The 13,672-nt window shown below is 46.7% G+C and overlaps 1 protein-coding gene across 2 annotated transcripts in view; it reads left to right on the top strand.

The window, feature by feature from the left end:
* Poldip3 (DNA polymerase delta interacting protein 3) overlaps positions 1 to 8,670 on the top strand; it is a 29,524-nt gene extending 20,854 nt beyond the window's left edge. For both annotated transcript variants that reach the window (XM_057792375.1, XM_057792374.1), the window contains 3 exons: positions 2,117 to 2,246; positions 5,150 to 5,216; positions 6,630 to 8,670. In XM_057792375.1, the coding sequence (XP_057648358.1) occupies positions 2,117 to 2,246; positions 5,150 to 5,216; positions 6,630 to 6,807 (375 nt within the window). In that variant the 3' untranslated portion in view covers positions 6,808 to 8,670. The remainder of the gene's footprint in view (positions 1 to 2,116; positions 2,247 to 5,149; positions 5,217 to 6,629) is intronic.
* Positions 8,671 to 13,672: the final 5,002 nt, after the last annotated feature.

The following is a 13,672-nucleotide window of genomic DNA, read 5'->3' as shown; positions in this document are numbered from 1 at the left end:
TCTCAAAGCCAATGACACCTCCTCCAACAAGACCACACCTCCTAATCCTTCCCAAACAGTTCCACTAACTGCAGCCCAAGCATTCCAACATAAGAGCTTATGGGGACCATTGTAATTGTACAGCATTGCTGATTGGTGTTTCCCCTGAGTATTTGGAACATCTTGTCTCCTTTGTGAGTTTTGTGATTTCATCTTCTGAAGGAGCAAGATGGCTTGGCAGGGTTTGGTAGGTGACCTCTGTAGATTGCCTTCTTGTCCTGACTTTGAGAGTCATGGGCATAGCTAAGGTGCCTGGTAAATGTGAGCCTGGAAACGGCCAGCACTTTCTTTTCACTCAGCGGATATTAGGCAGACAACAGAGGTATTCATTTAGAAACCCAAGCACCCTTTGGACTGTCAGGTCATAAAATGAGTACAGCTGGAGAGTCCAGCTGCTCCCTGCATTTGTATCTCAGATTCTAGCAGCTCCTCCTGTGACCAGCATATTTTTTGCTGGGTAACTGAAGTTCAAAGTGCTGTGTGGACAGCTTTAGAATTAAGAGGCCTCCCTTTCTTCTTTAGCAGAAGCAGTACACATAGACAAACATTCACAGAGTACATGCACAAGTGTGCACCCAAGAGCTTGAGAGCATTCTGGCTTTAGTTAAGACTTGGCAAACTATAAAGAATTGAAACTTTTTTTCCTGATTCTAAAAGTAATAGTGAGATTGGGTGTGGTGGTACACACCTCTAATTCCAGCACTTGAGAGGTAGGGGCTGGTGGATGTCTGAGTTCGAGGCTGGTCTACAGAGTGTGTTCTAGGACAACCAAAGCTACACAGAGAAACACAGTTTCAAAACCAGAAACAAGCTTCCTCCCCCCCCCCCCCCCAAAAAAAAGGTAACCGTGAGCTGAAATGGCCTCTACTCATAATTCTAGCTATTCCGGAGACTGAGCTAAAAGTATCAGAAGTTCAAGGCCAGCCTGGGTAACACGACAGCAGTAGAATAACAGCTTATCGAGCACTTTCTCTTTACCAGATACTTCGTGTGAAAGATCTTTGAAAAGATGCAAGTGGAAAATAAAACTCAGAATATTTTGTCAGTAATAAATACTACTACTTTTTGTGCAGATAAGTGACATTAAAAGAACAACAGTAGGGCCGGGCAGTGGTGGCGCACGCCTGTAATCCCAGCACTTGGGAGGCAGAGGCAGGCGGATCTCTGTGAGTTTGAGGCCAGCCTGGTCTACAAGAGCTAGTTCCAGGACAGGCTCCAAAACCACAGAGAAACCCTGTCTCGAAAAACCAAAAAAAAAAAAAAGAAAATCCAAAAAAAAAAAAAAGAACAACAGTAGGGTTGGGCAGGCTTGGTGGTGCACGCCTTTAATCCCTACACCTGGGAGGCAGAGGCAGGTGGACTTCTAAGTTTGAGGAGTGAGTTTTAGGACAGCTAGGGGTGCATATTGAAGTCATTTCAGAGATCTTGTCAATGGCCTTTTTGTCTCAAAACATTATAGACATGATGGCATGTAATAAATAGATTTAAGTTCTGATTGACCCCTCATACATCTTATCCCTCTCTGGCCTCTGCCTCCTTCTCTAAGGCGAGGTGATTAGAGAACAAAGACAGCATCCCAAAGGCTGGGGCAGGGAGCCGTCTAGGAGAGCACACAGTCCAGTAGAAGTCATCACTCAGCTGGTAGAAGGCAGCACCCACTCTCTGTGCCTAATTTGCTGGGACTCGCCTGATTTTAGTGCTCAGAGAACCATGTCAAATCCTGGGAATTCCTCTGTCACCAAACACTCTGACTCTCAGTTGCCCTCAGTAGAACACCAGCATCCATAGTTTCAACAGCCCCTTCCTGGGATGCATTGGCAGCTGCTTTTAATGAACTTGTGCACCATGTTGTAGTTCTATCACAGAGCTCTCTGAGGTTCCAAATTGTAAACACTGTTGACCTGCACAGAGAGAACTTGGAGGTGACTTTGTGGGATGTCCCAAGCACTGCAAGCTGAAAATACCAAAAGAAAAGAATCTGCCCTGAAATCTTGGGCATGGGGCTGCAGAGCAGTCCTTGGAGAGTGTGAATGACAGGGAGTCAGGGTTTCTTTCCAACCTCCCTTGTCCTTTGCAGGAGCTTTTCTGTGTGTGTGGAGCCCTCAAACGCGCTCGACTGGTCCATCCTGGGGTAGCAGAAGTTGTCTTTGTGAAAAAGGATGATGCCATCACTGCTTACAAGAAGTACAACAACCGATGTCTGGACGGTAAGTTAGAAGGGAGCCACCACCGGGTAGACATCTGGGACCTTCAGGGTAACAGGAAGAGGCAGTGACATGCACTCTGTGCATAGTGCATCACTGTGGATGAGTATCTTAGGGTCTTGTTGGGAAAGCAAGCTTCTCATTTGGGCTTGCTAGGACACAGGTTTCTCAGAGGCCTGGAATCTTGGCTATATGTAGTCTTCTGGGTGAGATCTACCAGTGAATAAACAACTTTATATATATATATATATATCTCAAGCTAAATAGTAGAGAGGAGCTTTGTGCCATGCTACTTTCTAGTTGCTCATTGTATATGTGATGAGAACCTGCTAAGGACCAGGGCCCTGGACTAGAATCAGCGAGGCAGAGAATAATAGCCTTGGAGGTGCTCTGGTTTGCATGTGCTTGTCTGCCATGTGTGTATCTTTTAGAGAAATGTCCATACAGTCTTTGCCAAGTCTATAGTTGGATTCTTTTTTGGTTTTTGAAACCGGCTTTCTCTGTGTAGCCTTGACTGTCCTGGAACTCACTCTGTGGACCAGGCTGGCCTTGAACTCACAGAGATCCACCTGCCTGTGAGAATCCAGTGCTGGCTAGATTCTCATTCTCATTCATATTCTCTCTCTCAAGCCTGAGTTGTAAAGAAGATGTAATTACAAGACTAGGGAGGCAGCTCAGTGGGTTAAGTGCAAGCATAGCATAAGGACCTGAGTTGAGGTTCCCTCACCCATCTCACACATATAAAAGGTTACATGCTTCTGCAATACCACAACTGTTGGCACAGGGACAGGTGGATCCTTAGGTTTTCTAGCCAGTCAGTGAGAGACTCTGCCTCAAACAATAAGTAACTAAATGAGTAAACAACTAAATGAATAATAAGGTGAAATGCAATAGAGGAAGACACTGATGTTGACCTCTGGCCTCCACATGCTCACCCTTACACCATGCACAGAGTTCTTCATTGATGGAGGAGGGTCATCTTTCTATTTGTTGCTTTCATTGGTTAATTAATAAAGAAACTGCTTGGCCTCTGATAGGGTAGAATTAAGATAGGCGGAGTAAACAGAACAGAATGCTGGGAGAAAGAAGTCGAGTCAGCCAGTCTCCATGATTCTCCCACTCCAGACAGATGCAGGTTAAGATCTTTCCTGGTAAGCCAGCTCGCGGTACTACACAAAATACTAGAAATGGGTTAGATCAATATGTAAGAGCTAGCCAATAAGAGGCTGGAACTAATGGGCCAGGCAGTGTTCAAAAGAATACAGTTTCTATGTAATTATTTCGGGTAAAGCCATGCGGGCAGCTGGGTGCCCGGGACGCTGCCCCGCCGCTCCCACTTCAATCAGATTTTTGGTTCCTTCAATGAGCTCAGTGTGTATTTTGAACTTTTCTTTAGGGTTGCTCAAGGGTTTGCAACGCACATGGTAATCTATCAGAACCTGTTTCAGGTTGGTACAGAAATGCTCTCACAAAGCTCTGTTCCTTTGCGCCATGACTCACTGTACGAGTGCAGCCTCAGCACTTGATCCTGTTGGACGGGGAGAGTCTCACATACATCTTTAAATTTGTTTCATGTAGGGTCATGGTATGAACATTTCTTGTTGTCTGAGGTTTCTTGTCCTGCCCGGTTCCTACAGTCATTAAGTCCCAAAGAAATCACACAGAGGTCTACATTAGTTATAAACTGATTGGCCCATTAGCTCAGGCTTCTTATTAACTCTTATAACTATATTAGCCCATTATTCTTGTCTTTGTTAGCCACGTGGCTCGCTACCTGATTCAGTGAGGTAGTCGCATCTTGCTTCTTCTGTGGCTGGGTCACAAGTGCAGACTAGGACTTCCTTCCCAGAATTCTCCTGTTCTCATTGACCCACCTCTACTTCCTGTTTGGTTATCCTATACTTCCTGCCTGGCTACTGGCCAATCAGCGTCTATTTAAAATAAAATTGACAGAATACAGACCATTGTCCCACACCAATTTTCCTTACTGTGTGTCTCACAGACTTATTTGAGTTGCTTCTCACTACATAGTTCCATCCCCGTCCTACACAGTCACCGACTCCAGTGTGAAGCAGAGTTCTGACCTTTTTGCTTCCTAGTCTCATTACTGAGGGTCCCGTACACTCTCAGGTTACCTTAGTGTCTACATGTGTTAGTGTGTTTTCTGTTGCTGTGATGAGTACTTGAGGCTGTATTCTTTATACCGGAAAGAGAGAGGTTCACTTGGAATTTTCAGAGGCAGTACTAGCATTGGTTTGGCTTATGCGAGGACTTACTGAACCAGGCCCATTCTCATCACGCAGTAGACCATGCTCAGGGATCACACATTTTACAAAAGACAAAGAGTTTGTTAGCAAGAATAAGCGTGGCCGGGCGGTGGTGGCGCACGCCTTTAATCCCAGCACTCGGGAGGCAGAGGGAGGCGGATCTCTGTGAGTTCGAGGCCAGCCTGGTCTACAAGAGCTAGTTCCAGGACAGGCTCCAAAGCCACAGAGAAACCCTGTCTCGAAAAAACCAAAAAAAAAAAAAAAAAAAAAAAAAAAGAATAAGCGTGGAGATGGGGACAGACTTTTCAAATCACTTTCCGAGGATGGAGTTTAGGGGTCTAGTGGGTGAAAGAGTGGTCAGACTTCCAGCTCTGTAGGACACACATTCAGAAAATGGCCAGTTAACTGCCCCCAGATCTCCATGCTAGATAGCTTCTGTTCGTTCTGCACATGGTACCCCAGGCTGACTGTAAACTTGGAATCCTCCTGCATGAATCTCTCAATACTTAGATTTTAGAGCTGGGCCACTAATGTCCGGCTTTAGTGGGAGGATTTGACCCTTGGTCATGCTGTTGGTGACCTTTGTCCTCTAATGAGGAACAGGTCTCTTGATGGAACCTTTTTCTTTTTTTTTTCCAGGGCAACCCATGAAGTGCAACCTTCATATGAATGGGAATGTCATCACCTCAGACCAACCCATCCTGCTGTAAGTGCCAAGGGGACCAAGCTGGGAAAAGTTCTCTGCTTGTTTGCTCTACATAGTCACCTCTTCTGTTCTGGGGGGTAAAGCCTCATCACGGCCTTTTTTTTGGTTCTCCATCTCTGTTCTGATATTCAGCGGTCATTGGGGCACTTAGATTAGAACCAAGCGGTTTATCTCAGACTGTCCCCAAGGTTTGAATACAGTGAACTCTGAGGGGAGTGGAAAGCAAACCAGTCTCCTCCCCTTTGTGTGACTGACAAATTCTAGGTAAAAAGTAACTGACTGTGCTGAGCTGGTGCTGTAGCACTCCTGGGCACGTGTGCCTGGCTTACTGTTGAGGACTTTGGAGCCAGAGATGCATAGAATGTTGAGGCTGGCAGGATAGAATTTTCTTAAAAGGGGCAATAATACCCAAGGAGAAGGTGAGAATTGCCAAGGTAGGTGGAATTGTGCCAGGCAGGCCTAGAATAGACTTGGACACGCAGAGGCAGAATTTAACCTGGGTAATAGACAGTGATTAGACAAATCTGTAAAACTGTCCCAGGAGTAAGTGTTTTGGAAAGGGGATGGAGAGAGAGAAAGCTCAGTAATAAGAGTGCATGCTACTCTTGCAGAGGACCCAGGATTGGTTCCCCATGTTGGGCATCTAAACCATCTGTGAGCACTCACATGCACAGACACATATAAACATAATTTTAAATTTAAAAAGTATTGAAGGACGCCGGGCGGTGGTGGCACACGCCTTTAATCCCAGCACTCAGGAGGCAGAGGCAGGCGGATCTCTGTGAGTTCGAGGCCAGCCTGGTCTACAAGAGCTAGTTCTAGGACAGGAACCAAAAAGCCACGGAGAAACCCTGTCTTGAAAAATCCAAAAAAAAAAAAAAAGTATTGAAGGGGGCTGAAGAGATGGCTCAGCGGTTAAGAGCACTGGCTGCTCTCCCAGAGGTCCCGAGTTCAATTCCCAGCAACCACATGGTAGCTCACAACCATCTGTAATGAGATCTAGCACCCTCCTCTGGCGTGCGGGTATACATAGAGGCAGAATGTTGTCTTTAAAAAAATGTCTTTAAAAAAATATTGAAGGTTTTTATGATGTGATAAATTAGGAAGTCATTGGCTAACCAGAGTTATTGTAGTTGATTTATGTTAGACTTTGAAATATTTGTGTAATGTGTGCCCACCTAGAAGAATATGCAGTATTTCTAGACTTGAAACTCTGGCACTCAGCAGGCTGCAGCTAGGTTTTTGTTGTCTTCGTTTGTTTAGTAGAAAATAAGAAAAAGAGAAGTCTCCTACAAGATAAAGTCAGATAGAGGGTATGGAGAGCCTTATACCCCATGCCTAGCTCCCAACAGTGGTGAGACCCAGTCCCACCTAAGGAGAAACTAACAGGGATTTGGTTCTCTGCTCTCACAGGCGGCTGAGTGACAGCCCCTCAGTGAAGAAGGAGAGTGAGCTGCCTCGGCGGGGGAATCCTGCCTCCTCTTCCAACCCTCCAGCCGAAGTGGACCCTGACACCATTCTCAAAGCTCTCTTCAAGTCATCAGGGGCCTCTGTGACCACACAGCCCACAGAATTCAAAATCAAACTTTGAGTAAGGGAGTGAGGGAGCCAGAAGCAGGGAAGAGGAGGGTGGCTCTGATTCCCAAGGCAAATCTTGTGACCAATGGGCCGTCGGACTGAAGCCCCCTGAGCAAGGGACAAGGCACCAGGGAGAGCTTCCTCACTGGACGGGACCCACCTTTCTATATTGTTCCACACCTTGCCCTTCTGTGCGTTACATTTCTGTAGTGTGTTTCTTCTTTGCTCCGCTCATCACCAAGGTAGGCTGTGTTTGTCTGTGTGCCTCCCCTACTCTCGGCCTCAGGCTGATTTCATCCCTAGGAATGGTGCACTGTTTCCCTGGGGTAGCCTTGTGGCCCCATGGGACACAGGGCTTGAGGGCTGTCAGAGAGACTGCTTTTTTTGTTTTGTTTTCAGGAGTTTTCTTGTTCTGTTGAAGTTTTACAAACAAAACAGAATGAATGGGACCTCCTGCCATTCGGTGGGCACCAGGTCAGGTCTCTGGCCTCTGGTCTTCTCACCACTGTTATCTTCAGCCTGACTGCTAATGTGCAGAGCTCTATGACAGGGTAGGGTAGTGTGGCCATGTTGCCAGCTTCTGGCTGCCTGTGCTATCTTGGGCAACCCAAAAGGATTTCCCAGAGTTCATGTACCCTTGTTGGAGTTGTGCCAAAGGCCCTGGCCCAGTTCTCTCTGCTTCCAGATAGAAGCACAAGAAGGAACCTGTGCCATTAGCCCTCTTGGCTCTCACATGACAGGGCAACACCACAGCCTGGTTTTGGTGCAGGTACCAGCTGCAAGTTAGTTGGGCCTTCTTCCAGGCTGTACCCACAGGCTGCAGCACAGTGGACTCGGGAGAGATTGATTGAATGGGAGCTGTTGGCTGGCTCTGCCTTTCTGGCTTCAGTTATCTACAGAATAGCAATCAGGGTTGCCCAAAGTGCAGCTGCCACCATGGCATCGTCTATGTTAGAGTGCGTGACCTATGCTGCCATGAGTGGTCCAAGAGTAGAGCCAACTACCACAAGCTGGTGGGCTGTTTCGTACAGCGTGTTCCTAGACTGTGGTGCAGAACTATGGAGCTTAGGCAGGGCCGATGGTTGGGCAGCACTGTTCCAAAGCTGGTCAGTAGTCCTCTGACAGTGGGAACAGGACATTTTAAGCTGTCACAGCTGTAGCAGGATTCTAAGGGCATTCATACCAGTAGTATGTGCTGTGCTGTAAAGGCACAAAGCTGAGGAAATGAAGCTGAGACACCATGACCCTCTCAAAACCAGTCCAGAAAAAAGGACTTCAATTAATTCATGTTCTCCTGGAGTTAGATCTGCCCATCTAGAAGGATCTAGTTTGAGCCAAAATCAGTCCTTCAGCTCTGAGATTGCCCAGGTAAGGAATCCAGCAACGGTATCTAGGGTGCTGCATTCTGCTCTTTAAAGACGTCTGCTTCTCTTAAATCCTTCTAAATGGGTACAAACTCAATTCTTCTCAACAACTAGAAGACATTCCCCCATGCTTCGCCCTTCCTGGCCCAAGAGAACACCAAGATACTAGGGCCTCTGCTACTCGGAACAGTTGGCATGCCTTTTGCTTTGTGTAGAGTAGGGATGGCTTAGGCCTTTCCCGGTTTCCTTGCTCTTGTTGAATCAGGCGTGCTCTGTACAGCACAGTTGAACCGAGTCAGCCTCAGCCTCCTGGCCGTGTGGTACGTTGTGGGGTGGGGGTGGCCTCCTGCATTTCAGAATGTCCTCTTGGGAAACAGAAAAGAAGGTGGGCCAACCCTCATGTCCCATTCCCTTGCATTACTACTTTGTGTCTTGTTCAGGAGAGAAAGGCATTGTAGGATGGAGGGGCTTATTTCCATTTCTCAATAAATGTTTGTTATTCCTAACCTTGAGCTGTAATGTCTTTATTTATTTTGCGTATGTACATTTCATGATCCATGTGTTGTGATCAAGGGCCTACTGGGAGTCCATTCTTTGCTTCCACCATGTGGATTCCGTGGATGAAACTCAGTTTATCAGGCTGAAGGGTAAAAACCTTTACCTACTAAACCATCTTGTTGGCCCTGGCTGCACGCATGCACGCACGCACCTAGTGCCTACAGAGACCAGAAGAGAGCTTCAGATCCCTGGGAGAACTGAAAGTTACAGTTGTGAGCTGCCTTGTAGATGCTGGGAGTCAAACCCTGGTCCTCTGGAAGAGCAGCCAGTGGTCTTAAGGCAAATTCTTAACTGACCCTCTAAAATCAAAAAAGATTATATACTTCCAACATATATCTAAGAATGCACATTTCCATCCCTAAAGGGAGGAATGGGGACATAGGAAATATTGGAGCAAAGTCCAAAACCCTGCAGTATGAACACCCAGTCCTGTAGCTCCAGGTAATGATGGAAGCTTCAGTTTCAAGGGTCTGGGTGGCTCTCTGCCCCTCCAGCTTTACTGTCTACAGCTCTCTGGCCGGCTCCACTTCTTGTATGCAGTTTTCTGTCAAATGTCTATGGCTTTGGCATCTCCGCCATCTGTGGTCTCATGCATCCCAGGCTTCACTAACAGTTGTGCTGTGTGTAGCCTTGCCAATTCGAAATCTTCACATACCAGTACCACATTAATGATACTGCCAGTTCTGGCCGACTGGGGCTGGGCCTTGACCCATTGGAGCACGGTTGTGGCAGCTTCTATATGGAAGCTGGTAAACTACTCTAAGAGCAGAAAACTACTGTTTCCTCCTCACACTCGGAGGCTGAGCCAGGGAATGGTCTTGTGGGTGCAGAGCAGGCATCCATACCGGCAATAACCTGAAAGTAATAGCCTCTTTCGACACAGGACTGTGCTGCAGCATGAGGCCTTGCGAGCTGTTCCTCTCCCAAGTGGCATACCCTTTATTTTTTCTGTCCTCCTTGCTGTGTAGACCTGCATGAGTAACCATGGATAGCCAAGCCATAGACTCAGTGTTACACTCTCTTAAATGTGTTATTCTTCAAAATTCAGCCTCAGGTAAATTCTCAGGATGTGGACAGGATGTAGGCAGTTTTACCAAAATATCAAATACCTGCCCATAGCCCTGTTTCTGGTTAAGAGTCCTTCCACCCAGCTTCCCCCCCCCCAAAAAAAAAAACAAACTCAAGAGCCAGGACTCTGCTGTCCACAATTCTCTTTGAGTATTATCTTCCAAGTTCCCACCAGAATGTCCCATTAATCTATGCTTCCAACATTAAGCAGTTTTTTCTGCCTAGAATCCAAATTCCCACAGAATTAGTCCTAAATGCATAAACACCACGTGGTCAGATGTATTAGAGCAGCGTACTCCTGCTGGATTACAGAGTTTTCTGTTGAAAAAGCATGCTCACAAAAGCAAGGAAGAAAGGGTTGATTTTTGCCTTACAGATCCAGGGTGATGGAGTCTGCTGCGGCAAAAAAAAAGAGTAGGCAGCTGGCCAATGGCATTTTCATCCACGCGGGAAACAGAGCAGGCTGGGGAGAGACCAAGCCCTCAAGCTTGCATCCCCTGTGCCTCCGGCAAGTGCCTGTCTCCTAAAAGACCCCTTAGCTTTCCTATACAGCACCAAATACATGAACTTAGTGGTGAGAGGGAGCCTGGCGGGTGGCGCCATGATGGATAAGGGACAAACATGGCCAGGCAGATAGAACTTAAGTGGGAAGTTTTATTGGGGGAAGGGAAGGGCAAGGAGACAGAAAGAATCCTGCCTGCTCCTCCCTCCCCCTCCCCACCTGCAGAAGTGTAGCAGGAAAGACAGCTGAAATGGGTGGGCTTATCTCTGTAAGGGACCTTCTGCACTCCTGCACACACAGCAGCGTAGAACCCTGGAATGCCTAGGGGACTGCCTGGGTTCATCCCGCCAGGTGACAGGGGCCCCCATAATGCCTGAATTCTAACACCTAGGGGGATGTTTCTCATTTAAAAACTGGACTTAAGCCAGACAAGCATTTCTATCATTTTGTTTTGGTTTTTAGAAACAGGGTTTCTCTGTGTGGAACTCTGGCTGTCCTGGAGCTCTGTAGACCAGGATGGACTCAAACTCACAGAGATCTGCCTGCCTCTGCCTCCCGAGTGCTGGGATTAAACACGTGTGCATTTACTGCCTGGCCTTTGTTTTTTGTTTTTAAACTTTGCAAACTTATTTATTGGTTTTTCAGGGTAGCCCTATCTATACTGGAACTCTGTCTCTGTAGACCAGGCTGACCTTGAATTCAGAGATCCACCTGACTCTGCTTCCCAAGTGCTGGGATTTAGTTGGATCTTCTGGAGGCATTTTCTCAGAGGAGGTGCCCTCTTTTCAGATAACTAGCTTGTGGCAAGTTGACATAAAACTAGGCAGCACACTAGCTACAAGGCCTATTTTCTCCAGTATAGACAGACAGGCATTTATTCATAGGGAACAAGGGAGCTGGTGTCTTGCTCTGAAGAAATTAAACTTGAAGGACTACTTCACTCTTTGGGTGAGCTATGGCATCAGAAAAGTAGTTATTCGTTGATAAGGACAGAATAGGATAGTACTTAGTCCTACTGCTCCTCCTCCTACTAAACAACCCTGAATATTTATAGAGGAAAATGGGACTCAAGGCTTTCAACCTGAAGGTAAATGAATCGAGGTTTGGGGTGGAGTAGGGGAGACAAAGGAAAGAAAAGGCAGCAGACTGGCTGTAACACAGGTTTAAGTGAATTAAGAGTCTATACAATACCAAAAATGTCTGTGTTTCAGTTGCCAATGACTCACAAGAACCAGCAAATCTCCCATGGACATCAACCCCAGGATGGCAGAGGCGATAGAATTGACAAGGTTTTTTTAATTTTATCACTTTATTTTTTAAATTTATTTATTTACTTTCTGTCTGAGTATACTGCCTACATCCACATCTGTGTGCCATGTGTGTGCCTGGTGCCTGAGGAGACCAGAAGAGGGTGCTGGTTCCCTGGAATTGGAGTTACAGACAGTTGTAGGCTGCCATACGAATGCTGGGAATTGAACTCAGGACCTCTGGAAGAGCTCTTAACCAAGCCCCTCTCCAGCCCTCTCTGTTTATTTTTTAACAGGGTTTTACAATGTCACTATCTAGCTAAGATTGACTGGCCTTGGACATATAATCTAATCCTCCATCCACAATCTGATAATGGGGATTAATGCACGTGGCCCAGCTCCCAACTTTAATAAAGATTTTAAAGTAGCCATTGTTTGGTTGAGAGGCTTCACCTCAACCCCCAGGCATCCATATACACAAGGAGTCTGGAATGTTTGGTCAGAAGCCTTACCTTAGTCCCTCTCCATTTCAAGCCCCCTCCCCTGGGAGTTGCCTCAGTCCAGACTCCACCTCTAAGAAAGCCCGCCAAACAGTGACCCCTCAGGGAGAATCAAGACCACTTCCATAGGCTACTTAAACTGCCCCCCAGAGAATAAACACATGGTCTTCGCAGAGCTCTGTCCCCTCTGTGTTTTCCCTGGGGACCACCCGGGAGCACTGGCATCCATTAACCCTGGGCTTCTAATTCGGTTTAATTTGGTCTGATTTGGATTATTGCATTGGCAGAGAGGCTTACCAGGCCAGAGAAAAATTTAAAAGCCATCATGAAGCCAGGCAATGGTAGCTCATGGCTTTAATCCCAACACTTGGGAGGCAGAGACAGGTGGATCTCCATGAGTTCGAGGCCAGCCTGGTCTACCAAGTGAGTTCCAGGACAGGCTCCAAAGCTATAGAGAAACACTGTCTTGAAAAAAACAAACAAAAAAGTAGCCATCATAAAAATATTATAATGAACAATTGTGAAGACACACATGAATGAAATTTTGAAGGTCTTAGCTAAGAAGAACCCTTTACAATTAAGATCACAAGCAATGGAGGGGAAAGTAACAGCTGTGAACGTGGAGGTTAAACAGTTGACACTGGGCTGAGGAGAAGCTCAGCTGGCAGGGGGAGCTTGTCTAACAGCAGGAAACAATGCAAATGAATCACCCCGGTGGTGCACACATTTGAATCCAGCATCTGGGGAAATGGAGGCAGGAGGAGCAATGTTCAGGCCCACCTAGGCTAGTGAGATCTCTGCCTCAAAGAAAAAGGTTTGACACAGAGTCTTACCCTCAGATGCTCTGGAACACACAGGGTCTTCCAGATTCAGCTGGGATTACAGCAATGCCCATGGGAAACTTTTATCTGAGTTCACTTCAATTTGTAAAAATTAAAATTGTAAGAGTCAGCCAAGGTGGTGCACACCTTTAATCCCAACATTCGGGATGCAGAGGCAGGCACAGATGCTGACAGATCTCTGTGAGATTGAAGCCAGCCTGGCCTACCACTCCAGGCCGGCCAGGGTTAGGGTTACACACACATTTAAAAAAAAAAAAAAAAAAAAAAAACTTTTAACTTGTGGGAGCGGACATGTGCCATGGAGTGCGTGTGGAGGTCAGAAGGTAACTGGCAGGAGTCAGTGCTCTCCTTCCAGGAATGTATCAGGATGTCAGGCTAGGCAGCAAGTGTCTTCCCTCTCTCTGCCATGGCTCCTTGCTTACAGTCTCTCAGCCCCAAGCTGCTCCCCCCTTGCCCTCTCACAGGCGAATGAACTGCCAAGGAGAGACTGTTGATGCAGCTCTCCTCTCCACTCAGAGTCCCACAGGGGCTCCTCAGTTGCACCGCGATTCAACTGTCTATTATTTATTTTTAAAGATTTATTTATTTATTGTTTTATTACGGTTTTATCTCCATGTTTGTCTACACCACGTGTTTACTGTGCCCACAGAAGCCAGAAGAGGACGTCAGATTTCCCTAAAACTGGCATTACAGACAATTGGAGTGATCAGAAGTGAACCCGAACCCGGATTCTCTGGAAGAGACGCCACTGCTCTTAACCTCCAAACCTTCGTTTCAGCCTCCCCCAGGCCCCCCTT

This window comes from Chionomys nivalis, chromosome 17 (genome assembly GCF_950005125.1).
Source record: "Chionomys nivalis chromosome 17, mChiNiv1.1, whole genome shotgun sequence".
NCBI classification, from domain to species: Eukaryota; Metazoa; Chordata; class Mammalia; order Rodentia; family Cricetidae; genus Chionomys; species Chionomys nivalis.
The sequence above is the reverse complement of the archived record's forward strand: the minus strand, read 5'-3'. Positions and strand labels throughout refer to the sequence as shown.